We start from the raw sequence: 20174 nt of genomic DNA on the forward strand, positions 1-20174 counted from the left end.
AACAGGTTGTACCTTTTTTTTTTTTTGTAAATCTTCCAGGTTATTTGTATAAATAAAGGGGGGGAAATCGACTAATAGTGAAAGGTAATATAAAGGCGCAGGTGTTGGAGAGTAAATTGAAGTTAGGGAGGGTTTTGTGTCCCTCCCTTGTCTAACCTGAGAGACCGGACCCGGAGACACTCACGTCGCCGTGGGATTGCGTCACTACAGGCTGCAGCGCGCATGCGCACTACGTTGCCAAGGGAATTTCTTGGAGGCGGCTATGTGACAGTGGATCGCGCGCACCTGTTCGTACCTGAAGAGGAGTTAAAACAGAAAAATAACAATGTCGGGTTTCGACAGCAATCCTTTTGCCGATCCCGTGGAGGTGAATCCTTTCCAGGTAAAGTTTTTTAAAATGGCTGTAATTTGATAAGAACTGTTTATTTATGAATAGGAAACCTATATAGGGGGAAACCTGTTTGGTTGGTTTTTAGCGGCCTGTCGTGATTGACAAGCCAGTCGACCAATCACATTCGAGTATTCCGCCTGTAACCCAATGGCGTGCTGGGGGTGTATCTAAGCGGTGGGGGATTGTTTGTTTATTTTGTTTTTAATTATTTATTTTTTTAATGTAAGCAATAAATCATATCACACAATAGAATTTGATTTTCTATTGTAGAAACCGTCAGTGTGTGAATTTAGGAGTGCTTGTACTTCATTTTCCATTCCAGTCACGGCGCTACAGCACAATAAAATATGTAGGATGCAGCTCAGGTGTTTTTGTGCCACATAGACAGACGAGCCAAAGCTTCCACAGGACACACTCCCTATGTCTGAACATTGCATGTTAATGGACAGTGCTTGGTTTTTTGTGCCGGACAGGATCCCGCAGTGACCCGGGTGACTGAGGGGAGAGAGGGCATAGAGGAGTTCAACCCTTTCTCAAACAAAAAACAGGTGAGAGCCACTGAACACACACACACACACACCTCAAAAAGCCCCTGGAACATCTCTAAGTTCATATATATTGTCCATCAAATTGGCAATATTATATTTGTGTATTGTCCAGTACACAAATAGATCTTTAACCAACCAGTAAATGCTTGTGTTGAGCATCCTGACCGCTCACTTCTGTCGGGTTAGGGTTAGGGGTTAAGGTTAGATGAGCCAAGATCAACATTATCATCCAATACAAATAGTTCAAAAATAATTTGGGTGATTTGGTTGAATTCAGGGCAGCACGGTGACTTAGCACTGTTGCCTCACAGCAAGAAGGTCCTGGGTCCGAATCCCGGGTTCGAACAGGCACGGGCCTTTCTGTGTGGCATGTTCTCCCTGTGCCTGCGTGGGTTTACTCTGTGTACTCCGGTTTCCTCCTACAGTCCAAAATCATGTACATTAACATGTATATGTAGAACTCTAAATTGCCCGTAGGAGTGAGTGTGAGTGGTCATCTGTCCATATATGCGGCCCTGCCTTTCGCCCAATGTGTGCTGGGATAGGCTCCAGCAGATCCCTGTGACCCTAATTAGGAATAAAGCGGATATAGAAAATGGATGGATGGATGGTTCAATTCAAACTTTAACCATATTACACAGAGACGGGTTTTTTTAAATAAATCTCAAGGAATATCTCAGTATGGAATTTTGTAGAGTCTGTACAGGATTATAGTGATCAGGTGCACTAAATTGATGGGTTTTTTTTTTTATCCCCCAGTCTGATTTAATGACTTAAAAACATAAAAATTAACTTCTTATGCCTAGCCAGGTAATGATTTGGTTACAGTGGGTGAAAACCACAACCCAACATTATTAAAGTTATAATGTTTATAAATCAGGTCAACTGGAATGTTTTAAAAATGTGTTCTATAGGTGGAGAATTTATTACTTAACAAAATTATTAATTGAGGAAATACTCATTTAAAATATTATTGCGGGGATAAACAAGTATCTACCTATCTACCTATCTACCTATCTACCTATCTATCTATCTATCTATCTATCTATCTATCTATCTATCTATCTATCTATCTATCTATCTATCTAATTATTCATTAATTAATTTATTTATTAAATGAAAGAATAAATCAGTTTGGGAGTGGTGGTAGCTCAAGTGGTAAAGGCTCTGGTGGTAAAGGAAGATCAGGGTTCAAGCCCCAACACTGCCAAGCTGCCACCATTGGGCCCTTGTGCAAGGCCCTTAAACCCCCCCCCCCACACACACAATTTCACTGTGCAGTAATGTATATGTGTCAAATAAGGACATCTTTCTTTCTTTCATTTTATTTTCTTTTATTTTCTTTATTTTATTTTATTTTATTTTATTTTATTTTATTGAATAAATCAAAATCTTAAAAACCTCTGACCTACTCGGCTAGGTTTTTAACCTTGCTCATTGTCAGTAAGATATCGGTGACTGAGTCAGCTGATGCAGATATTGATGCCTCATCCAACACTGATACACTCTCAGTGGTGATAACAGGAAATTGCCTTATTTATTTAACCTTAAATCTCACTAAATGTATTTATTTATAGAATGGTTAAAAGCTTTGACACAGGATCTGATCTAATACCAGTCTGTTTTTGAAGCCCTGATATTAACACAGATCATGCTTGTGAACACAATAATGTGAAATTCTGCAACACTTTACACCAAACGCTTGCAGGGAGTCACCATGGCTTCTAAAAATCTTTGATATGGATATCATATAAAAATCGTGTAAAAGTGTATTTAGGATACACATTCCTAGTACATTCTCCTTATTCTACAGCCTTACTTTGAAATAAAATACTGGATAAAAATGTTTACTGGAAAAGAGAGTTTTGTACATGAAGGTAGTTAAAAGGTGAGGTAAAGTAGGTGAGGTAAAGTAGTTTCAGAGACACGGTTCAGTTGGTGTGGGTTGCGTCTTGGAGAAACAGTTGTCTAAAGGTGTGTTAGAGTAGATAAAAGAAATGACGTTGACAAAAAAGCCTTAGGCTCTGAAATGTACGCCCTGACTTTTATAAAGGAGGAGGAGGAGGAAGAGGAGGAGGAGTGGAAACCAGGCCCGGTTTCACATCATCAGACACTGGACAGGTTTCTGAAACATGTTAAAGCAGCTACTCAGGCCAAACGTGAACAATTATTATTGTTATTCATATTAAAAAATATCAATTGGAGTAAAATCTTTTTCCCTGTTAAAAACCTGTGTTGAATGTAAACTGCTGGATATCTGCAGCGCACTTTACAGTCTGTAGGAAGTCAGGAGTGGACTGTCCATTCGTTTACTGTCTTATAATTTACATACTGGGAGCTGATTGGCTGTTACATCTTATGATGCAAAACCTGCACTAAATTTTCAGCTTCCTGTTTTTTTTCCTGCACTCACAGATTAAAACTCCTGAAAGAATTGAACTTAAAGTTTCATTTAAGTTATTATGATGCCTCACAGCAAGAAGGTCCTGGGTTTGAATCCCGGGTTTGAACAGACAGGGGCCTTTCCGTGTAGAGTTTGCATGTTAATCCCCATGCCTGTGTGGGTTTACTCTGGGTACTCCAGTTTCCTCCCACAGTCCAAAAACATGTACATTAGGTTGATTGGTAATTCTAAATTGCCCATAGGAGAGTGTGAGTGTGTGTGGTTGTCTGTCTATATGTGTGGCCCTGTGATGGACTGGTGACCTGTCCAGGGTGTATCCCTGCCTTTCACCCAGTGTGTGCTGGTATAGGCTCCAGCAGATCCCCGTGACCCTAATTAGGAATAAAGCAGGTGTAGAAAATGGATGGATGAATGAGTGAAGTATGAGTGCTACTCACTAGCCCACCAAAACAACAGCACATTATTAAGACAGAAAATGATCAATGATAGAATTGTCAGTTTTTGGCTGCTTTTTTTTATTAATGTTCTTTAATGTATCAGTAAATATAAGGTCCTGATTTACTGAATAATAAAATTCAATCCTGATCAGTCTTCATTTAAACCAAAGCCCAGTGTCTGTCTCTCTTACTGAGACTTACATTCATTTTGCTTTACTGTGTTTGTATAAGAATATAGCCTTAAAGTCTTTCTTTCTTTCTTTCTTTCTTTCTTTCTTTCTTTCTTTCTCTCTCTCTCTCTCTCTCTCTCTCTCTCTCTCTCCCCCCTCAAGGATAATGCAACTACCATCCCTTACTCAGCTGGATCTCAGGCCGCTGTTCTGCAGCCCACACTGGAGCCCAGTCCTCAGGTTCGTCCGCTGCTCTTTCTCTTTTCCTCTTAAACCCAGCTTTAACTGGATTAGGGATCAGTTTGTCCTGTTGATAAATTCATGCTCGAGGCATTTCCACCACAGAGTCTTGGTTCTGAAAGACTTATGTCATCTAAGGAACAAAACACTCGGGAAAGTACTGTTAAAGGACAAATATCTACAATGAAGTGACAGGAAAGTGACTATTTAATGTTCTAAAGTGTTGTATTCCTCTGGCACTAGGCAAATTGCTAACACTTATATTAAAATATTGTTATATGTTTTATCCATTTTTAGTTACATTCAGTGTTCCTGTTATCACTGCTACACTATGTTATGTTTTCTCATCAGCCTCATTTTCCCATGTTGGAAAACTTTTTAAGATACATTTACGGCATTTGGAAGAGTTCCTTATCTAGAGCGACTTACATTTATTTCATTTCTGCAACTGAGTAGTTGAGGGTTAGGGGCTTTGCTCCAGGGCCCAGCAGTGGCATCTTGGTGGTCTTCGGATTCAAGCTCACAACCTTCTGATCAGTAGTCCAACACCTTATCCACTGAGCTACCACTGAGATTTCCCTCAGACTGTTACAAAGCACTAATAACAGAGACTCATCGAAGTGTTAAATAAACATAAGCTTGACCATGTGAGGAGTATGCACTGTTTTTGTGTAGGTTATTACTCTATACTATAACACATTAATATAAACCTGTCAGAAGAGAAAGGAAGTTTATTAAACACAGTCTGACCAATCGGCATTGAGAATTTCTAACCCGCTTGGATACGGTTGCGTGTTGCGCAGGCCACAGCGGCGGCTGCGCAAGCCGAGCTCCTCAAACAGCAGGAGGAGTTGGAGAGGAAAGCAGCCGAGCTCGAGCGCAAGGAGCAGGAACTGCAGAACCGAGACACTGGCAGGGGTGAGACACCTACACACACACACACACACACACACACACACACACACATACACTTTAATTATAGCAGTCATTTTGATATTGTCATGTTTGACCTGTTTGATTGCAGGTAAAGAAAACAACTGGCCTCCGCTGCCGAGGTTTTTCCCAGTAAAGCCGTGTTTCTATCAGGATTTTGAAGAGGAAATCCCGCTGGAATACCAGAGGATCTGCAAGATGATGTACTACCTCTGGATGTGTACGTAGATCTCCTCATATCTCACAGCTCCTCATACTGCATCACTCATATAGTCATAAAGAAGTCATTGCTGTGGTCTGTCTCTCAAACACTGTGTTACTGTTTCATCCATTTTTTATTATTATTATTATTATTTTTTTAAAGTCTTTTATTAAACATTTCCTGCACGGTTATGACGTTACAGAAAATACATCATCTAAGAGACATATCCTCAGATGAGTTAGTGATGAGTTAGAGACTGCTTTAGAGTTATTGGCACTCTTTATGGACTTACAAAATAATTATTGACATATTAATTTACACACAGAGCTGAAACTAAACCGTGCGCTTCTGAGTCTGTGATCTTCCACAACTGTCCTCTTGCCCCATCCCCTGATTGTCCTCTTGCCCCATCCTCTGACCGTCCTCTTAACTGTCCTCCTGACTGTCCTTTTGCTCCGTCACCCTGATCCTCCCCCTGATTGTCCTCCTGACTGTCCTTTTGCCCCGTCCCCCTGACTGTCTCTTTGCCCTGTCCCCCTGACTGTCCTTTTGCCCCGTCCCCCAACTGTCCTCCTCACTGTCCTTTTGCCCCATTCTCTGACCTTCCTCCTGACTGTCCTTTTGCCATGTTACCCTGACTGTCCTCCTGACTGTCCTTTTGCCCCGTCCCCCTGACTGTCCTTTTGCTCCATCACCTCTGTCACCCTGATCCTCGTCCTCCTGACTGTCCTTTTGCCCTGTCACCCTGACTGTCCTCCTCACTGTCCTTTTGCCCCATTCTCTGACCATCCCCCTGACCTTCCTCCTGACTGTCCTTTTGCCCAGTCCCCCTGACTGTCCTCCAAACTGTCCTTTTGCCATGTTCCCCTGACTGTCCTCCTCGCTGTCCTTTTGCCCCGTCACCCTGACTGTCCTCCTGACTGTCCTTTTGCCCCGTTCCCTGACCGTCCTCTTGACTGTCCTTCTGACCTCCTGAGAGGTGCGTGTGTGTGTGTGTGTGTGTGTGTGTATATATATAGGCAAGTTTAAGTTGAAATGTTAAATATTTGTGTGTTTAATGTGATTTTTTTGCCTATTCTATTAAAAGCTGCTATATTTGTGGAGTTGCCGTCGTATTGATTAAATTTCTCTCCTGAATCTCGGCACTCTGTAGATCACTGTGTGACGCTCTTCTTGAACCTGTTGGCATGTATGGGCTATTTCATCGTGAGTCTGGATAACGGCGTGGACTTCGGTCTCTCCATCCTCTGGTTTGTTCTCTTCAGCCCCGCCTCTTTCGTGTGCTGGTACCGGCCGGTTTATAAAGCCTTCAGGTTGGTCTACAGCATTAAACCTCACTGAACAGATAAACATTATTCATTATAAAACTGTAATTATCGACTAATAATCATCAGTCATCATCATTATATCTGTCGTCGTCGTCCAGCACTGGTTTCATGTAAAGGTTGTGGTTTGGTTTCCATTCTGTTCAGTGCTGAATGAATGTTTTAGCTTTATTTAGTATTTCTGTTGTAAATGGAGTAACTAACAGTGGATCCAGTGCAGCAGAAATGAAGGAGTGTAATCTCGTGTTCCTCACAGATCCGACAGCTCCTTCAGTTTCTTCTTCTTCTTCTTCATCTTCGCCTTCCAAGTGGCGGTTTACATCATCCAGAGTGTCGGCATCCCCAAATGGGGAAACAGGTGAGGGACTATACTATAAGAGTACTACTCTGAGCCCTGTGTGTGTGTGTGTGTGTGTGTGTGTGTGAGAGAGAGAACGGGAGTGTGAGAGAGAGAGAGAGAGAGAGAACGGGAGTGTGAGAGAGAGAGAGAGAGAGAGAGAGAGAGTAATAGAACTGTAACTTGTTACTGACTAATTGCTAAATAATCTGTTTAAACTTCAGCGTATGAACACTGAGACATTGTGAAATCGTGTCTCATGGAGTCTGTAGCCTGCATTAACATGCACACGTTGATAAAGCTGTGATTTGCCTTGCAGAAAATCAGTACTTATAATCAATAATCAATAATTCTTTATTCTATCATTTGAAATGCTTCCTGAATCCTAGCGGTTGGATCACCGCCATCTCCATGATCAGAGTCCAACTTGCAGTCGCTGTGTTCATGATGGTGGTGGCCACTTTCTTCACGGTCAACGCGGCGCTCGCGGTCATCTTACTGAAGATGGTGAGTCATGCTGCGGTCTGTAGATCACACTCATAGATTAGCCTCAGGTGTGGAGAGTTGGAGTAAGTGTTAGCTCAGCGCTTAGACATCTGCACAGAATTTTCTAGAATGTCTTTGTATGTACACCGATCAGGCATAAGATTATGACCACCTGCCTAATATTGTGTTGGTCCCTCTTTTGCTGCCTGAACAGCCCTGACCCATTTAGGTATGGACTCCACTAGATCCCTGAAGGTGTGCTGTGGTTTCTGGCACCAAGATGTTAACAGCAGGTCCTTTTAGGTCCTGTAAGTTGCGAGGTTGGGGCCTCTAAGGGCCGCACCTCGCAACTTACAGGACTTAAAGGATACTTTTGATAGATACTGACCACTGCAGACCGGGAACACCCCACAAGAGCTGCAGTTTTGGAGATGCTCTGATCCAGTGGTCTAGCCATCACAATTTGGCCCTTCATCAAACTCACTCAAATCCTTACACTTGTCCATTTTTCCTGCTTCTAACACATCAGCTTTGAGGACAAAATGTTCACTTGCTGCCTAATATATCCCACTAACAGGTCCCATGATGAGGAGATCATCAGTCTTATTCACTTCACCTGTCAGTGTTCATAATGTTATGCCTGATCGGCGTGTGCTAAAAATCCAAACACACTGAAAGATCTCAGCTGTATTTTCTGTCGGATTTCCTCACACAGGTCCATGCTAAGTACAGGAGAACAGGTGCGAGTTTCCAGAAGGCACAGCAGGAGTTCTCTCAGGGCGTCGTGACCAACAGAACCTTCCAGACCGCCGCGGCCACCGCCGCCTCCTCGGCCGCTCGAGGATCCTTTCAGTAACACTCTGCCTTCTGAACTGTCCATCCCTCACCTCTCCTCTGTGTTTAAGATCCTCGTCTGCTTCGGTTCCTGAAGGAACGCAATGTTCGGTTACTGAAGGATCGTTCTGTAGGGATACTGTAGAGGTCAGTCGTGAGAAAAGCCTGCATCAGATCTTATACGTGTATGTATTTTTTTTAATTAATGCACATGAACACTTCCTGATTTTCTTGGTTAGAGCTTTTAAATGATTTAAAGATTTTTTTCCACCACCAACGGTACCAATTAGTGCTGGATATATTAAAAAAAATCATATCACAAAAATATTTTTACGATCCACTACATGCATGGTATATACAGTTCTGCTAACAAACGACGACTTAGACGCTAGTGTATCATTTTTACAATGTCTCCAAAAATACATTTATTCTTAATTCTTAGATTGGAAAATAATTAATAATTTCCTTTACTTGAAAAAAATAAATTTAAGACTGACCTCAAATCTAAACCTTTTACAGTTTTAAAGATTAAGTAGAAGATGCATCAAATAAGCAGCTTCTGTTTACATTATAATCATTAGAAATAAATGAATGGTCAACCATATCTTAGAAATATTGTGCATATTTATGATATAATGTCATCATATTGTCCAGCTCCTGTACCAATAGTGTAAAAAAAAAAAGAGCTCACACTTGTCCACTTTATCACAGGACATTTAGATTCACGGCACTGATCAGACTCTTTAGTCAGAAATACATCCTCAATGTATATGCAGTTCTGTAGATCTGATCCTGAAAAAACACATGGTCCGATGTCCACTATTTGGTCAGCTTAGTGGTTAAGGTGTTGGGTTACTGATCAGAAGGTTGTGAGTTTGAATACCAGGGTCATCTAGCCGCCAACGCTGGGCCCCTGAGCAAGCTCACAGCTCAGTTGGATAAAATGAGATAAAATTGTGCGTCACTCTGGATAAGGGCGTCTGCCAAACGCCAGAAATGTAAATGTCCTCTGTCACACAACAGCTGAAAGCAGGAAGACACATGAAGCCATCTATTCACACACATTGCAGCGTGACGCACTCAGAAGATAGCTTGGCTGTTTGCCTTCTTCTACATACACCAGCTCTCAGATGAATAGTGTGTGTGATTGACAGCGAGAACACACCTTCCTCTTCCAACCAGGCCGATTTTACCGTCTGGTGATCCTTCTCTTTTACGTCATCTAGGTCGCTGATTATTTGTTTTGTATAAAAATGTCATCCGGGGACACTAATCCTATCCGAATAGGGCAATTTTTTTAATGATTATTTAAGCTGATCAAAATAGTTTTGGAAACATAATGGCAAAAACGAACAAACCGTGCACACTGTTACAGTGCATTCTTCTTCGTCTTTATTTTAATATGCGGCTGCTACATTGGTGAAACATTGTGAATGTATGGTGAAGGGAATTAGTGATGAAACAGGGGAGGATGCACAAGTAAAGCTACTTCTATTTCTATGCAATTCAAACCAGCTTCTTTTCCTCTCGTCAGTGAAATGTTACAGTTCGCAGTTTGCTGAACAAATGCGGCGTATTTATTGATTTAGATTTGTTTTTTTAGCTACATTTTCCCCTTTTGCTGTCATCGTGTTGTTTCCAATCACAAACGTTTTTTCAGTGTTCTCAAATTATTATCATGTAGTGCTTTATTTTACTGGAATGGGATATTTTATGTACAGATATTATTTAAGCTATTTGAAAAATCCTCGTTTGTTTTTTTTTTCACATTAAGTGGATGTGTAGTGAAATATATTTTATCATCACATTAATTGGGTGTAAAATAAAAACGGTTTATATTTTATGACGCATTTCTTGAAATCATATTGTTTTAATGTCAGAGTGAAATGCTGTATTTGACCAGCAGTGGGCAGCGTTGCTCTTAAAATACGACTCGCAGACCTCCGGAACAATGACAGCTTCAAAACCCAAGCGTCCGTATCGTCCATTTATTCAGACTGATTTAGATTTTAAGATAGATTAAAGAGATGAGATGGAGAGCCTTCATAGGTGTCTGCAGTGTCATGGTTTCAGTTGTTTTGGTCAATTCAGCTAGGACGTGTGGATGTTGGTGCAATCAGGCTGAGCTCGGGTTCTCAGAAACTGCTGATCTGGGATTTTCACACACAACAGTTTACACAGAATGGCGTGGAAAAGATAAACATCAGGTGAAAACCTCGAGTTAACAGGAAGGCTACAGTGACTCAAATAACCTCTCTTTATACCTGTGGTGAGAAGAAAATCATCTCAGGATGCATCAAACCGTCAGGAGGATGAGCTACAACACTGAGTTCCTCTCCTGTCAGCTGACTACAGGAGGCTCTCTGAAACAGGACAGATGAAGATGAAGAGGACAAAAGCGACATGAAGGTGATCCAGTTATCACTTCTGGAGACTCCTTTCAAAAATTCGTCACAAAACATATAGATTTTTAGAATCTGTTTATTCAATTCAGTTTGATGTTATTTGTGTAGAACATTAAAGATTACAGTTTACAGGAGTATGTACATTCAGGATATAAAGTTTACAGCTATAAATGTGAAAATTTATCCCTTATGATCGAGCCTGAGGCGACGGTGGTGAGGGAAAAACTTGAGACAATATGAGGAAGAAACCTTGAGAGGAACCAGACTCCAAAAGGAACCTGGGTGACACCAGAGAGTGTGAGTAAAGGTCATTTCCTTTCTTTAAGTGTGTACTATATATATGTATGTAGAATGTCAAGCAACATGTTGATGAACTGTTCGTATCAACTGCATTCCAAATCCTGGTACTGTCGTCCACGCTAACCTCATGTTTCGTGTAGATGTTCATGTGACTCCTCAACATCTGCTACACATTTGTGACAAATACGATTAATCATGCCAGCATTCATCATTTCTGTAATCATCACCAAGCTGATTAAGGTTTTATATATTTTCAAAGCTTCATGTTCGCTCTCCTCCACACCTCTGATATCTATCCCCTATCCCTGATCTGTATTCTCTCTCTCTCTCTCTCTCTCTCTGTGCAAGATGTGATCTCACCTGGGAGAAACACACAAAGCTGACAGCTCCTCCTCCATGAAAGATGTAGCCATTAGTAACTTCGTGTCATCTGTTTCCTACCTGTTCGAGCCTCTTATGATTTATTCGCTTGTTTATTTACAAAACGAGAGCAAGAAATACAGACTTACGATCAGCCTGCTCTGCTTTACAAAAATATAACATCAAATACCCGGAGATGTCAAACCTGGATTTCTTTATAATAGGAAGAGAATTAATTTCCTCTTAAAAACAGACGCTCAGAGTGGAGAGCTGGGGAAGCTTGATAAATTTCCTGTCATTATTTAATAATGGCTTTACTCATTTAATAATTGAACGTATTAATAAACCCCGGCTTCTTGATTCTGATTATTCAGGAGGTGATGATTAATCTTCTATAACAGCAGCCGTGAGTGTTTTGCTGGCTTTAATGTAAATAAGAGACGGAGCGCGTTACTCTAAAAGCCGAGACGTTGTTTTCTGTGGTAAATGAATGAATAAAACACTGTAGGACCTGCTGTTTTAGGAAAATGTTCACAAATAACTACACTTCACATCGGTCTGTATGCTGCCACCTGATTGTTGATTAGTTTCCTGTAACAGCATGGCCTGTCCTGCTTCATTCTTTACTTAATCCTTATTACCAAGCACGTTGCTGCTCCGACTGCTGATGGAACAGATATCTTAGATATTCTTTGTAAAGAAATGAATGATTTTCTGGCTGTGAGTCTGATACATGAGTCAGGATTTCAGCGTGAGACGTGTGTTTTTCCCTCAGTTGGATAACTTTTTAGTGGTTGAAGATAAACACCTTTTAAATTTTAGATGATTATGAACAAGCACTTGGAGCGTCTCCGAGAGCAGAAATGGGGAGTTACTATGAAGATAGAAACATCTGTGTGGAAATAAAATATCCGTTTCCCCTAGGGAAAAACAGAAATGACTATGAAACACTGCAAATTCTTAAAGTCTACTTTCATATGAGCTTCATATTAACCACTGCTGTGGAGTGAGACATGACTGAGACATTCATCTGAACATGGACATAACAAAAACAGGAGGAAAGTCCATTTTCTTGTCCTTTGGGAAAAAGGGTTAACGTATATGCCGTTTTTCTAAACCGTGTCTGGGTCACTTAAAGACACTTTGGCAGGGAAAAAGCTAACAGTCTGGGAAATGTTCCCCTTTAAGAGCAACATTTATTTTAGCATAAAAAAAATCCCCCACATCACGTTTGTGTTAAAAGGGTTTGAGTGTCTTTAATGAAATGATTGCATCTAAAATAAATAGGCTACTGCGGCTTCATGGCGACCGCTAGCTCTGACTCTGGCCTGTTTTTTTTGGCTAAAAATCTCTCAGATAGCTTTTAAAAAATGCCCCAAAAAATTCAAAAGCATGTAGTCTATGGTAAGAGCTGAAGGAAACCATGAAACTGTTCAATGTGATGAAGTCTTCCACAAAAAAAAAACTAATTAACCTTTTCATTATCAGTCTGTCCTCCTGCATTTAGCAATCTTAAAGCTGATCAAACCCAAAGAGAAGCTCAGGAAGATTTCTGTTTAAAAGGCTTCCATCATGCTGAAGTTTCTTGTTCTTACTTTGCAGCCTTCTGTGAAGATCTGAACTTTTCAGTGAGTCAGAACAACTGAATCAGTTCACCAACACGACTCGACTCTGGGCTCTTCGACTATCGGTGTAAAATGTTTAACGAAATAGTATTGTGCTGATCAAAACACAAAAATGAATCTAAATAGATGTTGAACTTCAAGGTCTACAAGTGGAACCTCGGCATACGAAAGACCTCCTTTATGAATTTTCGCTTTAAGAGTTAGAAATTTCTCTAAACCCTCTAAACAGCATTTCTATTCACCTGGACAAACGGAACACACCGTATCTCATAAACCCATCAGACTGAGAGTAATGTATGGCTCATACACACAGAAGTATGAATACTAGAGAAACAATCCGATAAGGAAGGACGTCCTTCTCTCCAGACTCTCTGTCCTTTTTATGTCTCACAGCAGCGTATCGGTGAGTATCGAATGTCTGAACGTGCTGCATGTCCTGTGTCACACCGTATCTTCCACCTTTCCCTCCGCTTCCCATCTGAGGCTGAAACCAATCGAATCAGCTGCTTATCATGCAAGGCTCAACTTTAATATCGTACAGATTACCATGCTTGGGATTTCCGTGGTGCCCCGGTGCATTAAGTATTCACAGAATGATTATTGTACTCCTGATTTAATGCAGCACTATGCCAGGCACACCAAAGACACTCTAGGTGTTTAGAAAGAGCTTTCTAGCCTTGATGAAGTGTGTGGCACCGAGCTGCCCTTGGATCCCGTGAGCACTACAGAGCTCTGAATAAGAATAAGCCGCGTTCCGGCAAACGCGGGCCGAACGCACGGCTTAGCATTAGTCTGCACGAGGGATCGCAGGCGGCAGGTTTTCGACGCAATCCGTGATCTGAATCTGAAGCGATCTGGAAGGAGGACTCTCTTGTTTTTTAATTATGCATATAGCCAGAGACAAAAGCGGGTCCCTCGGTCTCTGTGAGGAGGAGAGAATAACTGAAAGTGCCAGAGGCTGTTTATGCATCTTGTTGCACAAGTGAATTATTGTTGTTGTAAGTAGAGTTTCATTCCTGTGTTTATGAAACTCCTTATTCAGACAGACGTTCAGTTATAAAATTGAGCTCAAGGACCGGCCTTAGCAGGGGCAGTGCTGGGATTTGAGCTCACAACCTTCCAAAGAGCATCTTAACCACTGAGCTGGCATGCCTCTTGTCTTGTTCTGGGTTCAGCTTTATTTCTGTCGCTCTTTTAACAACGGACATTGTCACAAAGCAGCCTTTTAGAATATATAAACTCAGTTTATCCCTGATGAGCTGAGCAAACTAATCCTCCGGATCTGGCCGAAACAAATTAGCACCTCTTATTATATTAATAGCTAATATTAATAGCTACATTTAGATCACACCTGTACAAACTAGCTGAAACTCTTGAGTCTATAAAAGGTATTTAATATCTTTATACATTTATCTTTTATATATTCCCATCACTTAACACTAGTACCTGCATTTATTATTCGATGCTAATGAATTCGTGGAAGCCGATGGTATAGAATCCATATGCAGTTTATTCACAAACAGAGCAAACAGTCCAAAACGGCAAGCAACAATCACAATGCAGAAAGTCCAAAAAGCAGGAATAGCAATCAGAGAAGGCAAAGGCACAAAATCAGACAGAAAAACAGAAAGGCAGTAATCCAGAAATGGGCAAAATCATACACAGTGAGAGGATAAAGAAGACAGCAATAGAAGACAGGCTTGGAACGTAACAGGGTTAACAATATTTCACACCGTCGCACTATCCTTGTTAACATGTAAACTTTATCCCAAATGACTTTATGGTCTCAGAAAATCCTAACGAGTCCTAATGACGATCAATTCCATTCAATTCAGTTTTATACATATAGCGGCTCAAACAATGGACATTACACAGCTTTACACGAATATAAATTCTGAATAAAAATGTAAAAAACATGTTTTATCCCTCATGAGCAAGCCAAAGATGACGGTGGACATGAGGAAGAAACCTGGAGAGAAACCAGACATGGAAAGCCATGTGCCACAGTATGTGCTGTTATAACTTCAGAGTGGTTACAGTACAGTAACTGGAATTATTTTCCTCTACCATCACATCATAAAGTGTTTTATTTCTTACTTATAGACACCAGACTATATGACATATATCTGATATGATAGAATCTAATTCACACAGAATTGTTCCTTGTTGTTTTTATCAATCGCTTCTCCAACATTAATTTCCAAAACAATTCTCAGTTTTATTTGGGATTGTAGTATTGATGAACGATTGTGGAAAAGTGAATAAATTGAAGTGGTAAAACGGGTAGAGGTAAAGAGCTAGAGAGGAAAATAAGGTCTAGGGTTTGAAATTTGTATTTGAGGTTTAAGCACTCTAGAAAGGAGATGTAATCTGGAGTCATTAAGGGGTCTCTGGTTGTCTGTTTGAGGAACCATTTTAGTGGCACCTAATGAGAGAGGGTTTCAAAGTAGAATCTGTGTTGAAAGTTAAGAACCCTGTGAAGAACCTATTATCTAAGAGTGTATAGAACCTTCTCCACATTCTCCAACTCCAGTATGATTTTTTTTTTTTTTCCAGGATGGTTTGGTGGCATCTCACAGCTCCAGAGTCTCTAATTAGATTCTGAGCTTCTCTAGTTATCTTCATGTCAGTGTCCTCCATGTTCTCCAGATTGTTCCCAGGTCCTAGGGAAAGTGCAGGAGCGGTTTATGTAGTAAGTTGATTGGACACAAATGATGGTGGCAGGACAGGAGGTAGAAGGCAAGATTATAACTTTAATGATCCACATACAAGAGATTACTGACAACACATGAGGACAAAAAATGACAGGGGAGCTAGACTCAGAAGGTAGGAAAACATGGGCATAAAATAAACAATATACTCTAGGCTCAGGTTGACTAACCTGAGCTACTGCCTCTCTAGTCCTGTCTCACACCCAGTGGCCCTGGGATTAGATGCCTGATCCACCATGACCCAGATCAGGATCTGAAAATGAACGTCTCTATCTCTGTCAAGCTGTAAATCCCACTCCTGAGCTCCCAGTGTTCTGGACCTGCCTGATCAATCCAATCGCTCTACCCCTGATTGGAGTCTTGTCACTTGATGCTGCTCACTGCTGCTGGGGATAGATCTGCGTGAACAGCCTCTGACCCAGGGAACTGCTGTGGATAGAACCACTCGGAGACTATCGCGCCGTTGCCTCAGTCAGCTTTCGGCAGGAAGTCAATAATGACCTCAGAAACTATGCTGACCTATTAGTTCCTCAAGATCTCTTGCTTGCACGATCCTTCATGACTATAAACTGTTGTAGAAAGGACATTATCAACCTTTACTGTCCGGTGTCGCCCAAATGAGGATGAGGTTCCCTTCCGAGCCTGGTTCCTCTCAAGGTTCCTTCCTCATATTATCTCAGGGAGTTTTTCCTTACAACTGTTGTCTCAGGTAGGGATAAATAGTGACTTAACGTTAAACTTTATCATTTTTTCTCTTTCTATACCTCTCTGAAGCTGCTTAGAGACAATATCCATTGTTAAAAGCGCTACATAAATCTAATGACTTTGATTCTCACTACAGTAATTTTTTTTCCCATGCAGAAAATCTGAACTTTTACGTATTACGACTCCTTAATGGTTAAAGTTTGAGCGACTTGGAATCTATTATACAGCAGGTGAGTGTGTAATGCGTGCTGGCTTTACAGACACAGCTGTGGTGAGGGTCACTGCGAGAAGCTATCCATCACACTGCAGCCCCATCTCTAATAGCTCCCCGTTCACTCGTTGCGCTGTTTTAAATGCCTGGCCACAAAACCCAGGCAATGCAATTACCGTGTTTAAGAGAGCCTATCTACAAGCAAGTAACAAATGCCCCGTAGAGCGTAATTACATTGCTAGGAGGAGCTTGATGGCGAACTCCAAAATGATGTTTCTTCTCCGGATCGATTTCTTTCAGACTGGTGTAATTTGAATTAAGCTCGTGGCAGTGGGAGATGGCGAGGGAAGAACGATAAAACGGATGAAATATTTATCAGTTTGCCCCGGCTGCTTCTCGAGCTGACAATAACGAATGTAATTCGGGGGAACAAAAGATTATTAATGAAGCGTATTCTCTTGTTATAAAAATCCCGGTATTATTAGGAATGTTTTCCTTCGTTGTTGTTTACACAGTGATGCAGAGTTTTATTTCCGCAATATTTAGCGGATGGATTAGGAATAAACCCACACGCTTTAGAAGAAACTTGAAGTACAAACAGCGTCCTTTAATTTACTGAGCATCCGTGGTGTTTTCAGATCTCGCTGCGAGTCTTCGCACTGCTGGATCTAATCAAATAGACGACAACAAGCATTGATCCACCAACTGCAGCCTCGGTTTATTGCTGGAAGAGCAAAAAATGCGCAGTACCTGCAAACCTCTAGTAATGAAACGAAGCTTTCCCTCGTATACATTTTGACAGAAAAAAATTAAAAAATCGCAGCCGTGAATTACAATAAACGTGACTTTATGACCTCATCCAATTAGGCCACAGCAATTTATCAACAATTTTTATTCATTATTTCTAAAAATAAAAGTTACATTTAATGTGGAATGTCTGTAAACCTAGCACTAGTTCCTGTAAGCACTCACTCGTTCCTTCCTCAGCCTTTCATTTTCTCTCTCTTGTAGTTAATTAGACCAGAAAAACACAGCTTTGTAATGAGCGAAAGCAGCAATCCTTTTATCCTCAACACTTTCCAGTGTCCTTTAACTATATTAACAATTATACGCCGAAAGGGCGGTTTTGACTCGTACGGTTAAGGCTCTGGGTTGTTGATCGGAAGGTCAGAGTTCAAGCCCCTGCACTGCCAAGCTGCCACTGTTGGGTCCTTAAGCAAGGTCCTTAACCCTCTCAGCTCCAAGGGGCTGTATCATAGCTGCCCCTGCACTCTGACCTCAATATCCAAAGCTGGGACATGCAAAGAAAAGTATTTTTCTCTACTGCAATGTAAGACTTCTTACTCTAAGTCAAAGTTTTTGCCATATAAATGATACCATATGCATTAATAAAAACCTGTGATTTGTCTTACAGACCAAATCATCAGTACAGACGTTATAAAAAATAAAACATCGCCTTCTGACCAGTAATTGACATCTAATTATTTATTTATTCAAGTCAAGAAGCTTTTATTGTCATTCCGACCATCTCTACAGCGTTCCTCTAGGACTGCTTTAATCTGGCAGACACTTTCATCCAGAGCGACTTACAGATGATGAAATACATTTAAAGCAAAGTGATGTATGGAGACGAGTGGTGCTTCCTTACTCGAGTTTTAATTGAGTGCTAAAGGAGCAAAGTGCACAGAGTCGAGGTGCAAGAGCAAGTGCAGACTTTTAATTATTTTTAGTTAAGCGTTCAGGAAGGAGGCGGGTCTTTGGCCGTCTTTTGAAAGATAATTTTGAAGACGGATTCTGCTGCCTGGATTGAGGTTGGAAGTTCATTCCAGCGAGTGAGGGAGCAGGCAGGTGGAAGGTTCTGGAAAGGGAGCTCATGCCTCACTGGGTAGGCAAAGCCAATCAACAGCACTGGGTCCATTTCTACATTTTTATAGGTTAAAAAATAACATTTGACATTCTCCCAACTTAGGACATCCTTTTAACAACTACTTACTTTAAAATCTTGATCCAATTCTTTTAGAATATGCTGCTATTTTCTGTTGTATTTAAGGAAAACAATTCAATTCAATGCAGCATGGTGGCTTAGTCGTTAGCACTGTTGCCTCACAGCAAGAAGGTCGACAGGCATGGGCATTTCTGTGTGGAGTTTGCATGTTCTCCCCGTGCCTGCGTGGGTTTACTCCGGGTACTCCGGTTTCCTCCCACAGTCCAAAAACACGTACATTAGGTTGATTGGTAATAGGAGTGAGTGTGAGTGTGTGTGGTTGTCTGTCTATACGTGTGACCCTGTGATGGACTGGTGACCTGTCCAGGGTGTACCTCTACCTTTCGGCTAATGTGTGCTGGGGTAGGCTCCAGCAGATCCCTGTGACCCTAATTTAGGAGTAAAGCGGGTATAGAAAATGGATGGATGGAATTCAATTCGACTTTATTTATATATTGCTCATCATTTGCTCAGCAGCTTTTACAAAAATGGTTAAATTCAAATAAAACTAAAATAAAAAAATATCAGTTTTTTCCTAATGAACGAGCCAAAGCAGATGGCGGTGAGGAAAAACTCCCCAAGACGATGCATCAGTAAATTACTGCAGTCTTTTTTTACTGTAAGATTTCTGGAATGAAATAGACAATGTGCCACAACAATCTGCAATTTAAAATATGCAAATCTGAACTTCTGAGGCTTTTACTGGGGTCAATTTAAAAAAATTGTATTCCATGGCTTGGATTTGTGTGTTAATATTAATATCACCTCAAAATGAACTGTTGTATTCTCATTTCATAAAGCTTTCATCTGGTCCTTTTTCCATGAACCTTTATAGATCTCTACAGGAAAACAGTACACTATTTAGAGTAAATAAATATTACGTAGCGTCCCCCAGGGATTATTTCCTGAGCTGCACGTCTCCTTCCTCCACCTGCGAGCGAGCAGAAGTAGGACGCTCTGGGCAGGTGGCACAGGGACAGAGGCAGGATGGAGGGAGGGTGGAGGAGGGATTCAGCTTATGACCCGTGGCTGGGGACACCGCCTGGCTGACACACACTTCAGGTGTTGAGACACAGAGGGAGCAGGAGATGGCAGATGGGGGAGGACGTGACCTGAAACTGCAGGGACAGCTGGACTCCTCGCTTCCCTCTCAAGCCCTCACACCTGTTACACATCGTGTCCAATACATCACACACACACACACACACACACAACCCCGGGCTTGCTTTAACACATAGAGCGAGCCAGTAGTTCAGTTTATTAATCTCTCCCACTGATTTACAGCTTTTATAGCATTATTAACACAGATGGAGACTCTATTCTGATTTAACATTGAGAATTTCTGACACATTTAATGCTCAAAGCTTTAAATATTATTACCGGCTAAAGACAGAATCCGAATCACATTTATTGCCAAGAACCATGGGTTTACACGTACAAGGAATTTGTCAGGTTGTACTGCTGCATAATAATGAAGAAAGAAGCGTATAGATCAACTATTAGCTAAGACAACTATGAGTTTAAACATTTTTAAAAAATAAATGAAAATTAGTAAAATAGAAACAT

The 20174-nt window shown here is 41.0% G+C and overlaps 1 protein-coding gene across 1 annotated transcript; it reads left to right on the forward strand.

Moving 5' to 3' along the window:
* The first annotated feature begins 222 nt into the window (after positions 1-222).
* On the forward strand, positions 223-8602 carry scamp2l (secretory carrier membrane protein 2, like). The gene is made up of 9 exons (XM_058400985.1): positions 223-382; positions 865-939; positions 4113-4190; positions 4994-5108; positions 5215-5343; positions 6479-6638; positions 6907-7008; positions 7377-7494; positions 8189-8602. The coding sequence occupies exons 1-9, from the start codon at positions 326-328 to the stop codon at positions 8327-8329; spliced, it is 975 nt and encodes a 324-aa protein (XP_058256968.1). The 5' UTR covers positions 223-325; the 3' UTR covers positions 8330-8602.
* The last annotated feature ends 11572 nt before the right edge of the window (positions 8603-20174 follow it).

The sequence above is a fragment of the Hemibagrus wyckioides genome, linkage group LG10, assembly GCF_019097595.1.
Source record: "Hemibagrus wyckioides isolate EC202008001 linkage group LG10, SWU_Hwy_1.0, whole genome shotgun sequence".
Classification (NCBI taxonomy): domain Eukaryota; kingdom Metazoa; phylum Chordata; class Actinopteri; order Siluriformes; family Bagridae; genus Hemibagrus; species Hemibagrus wyckioides.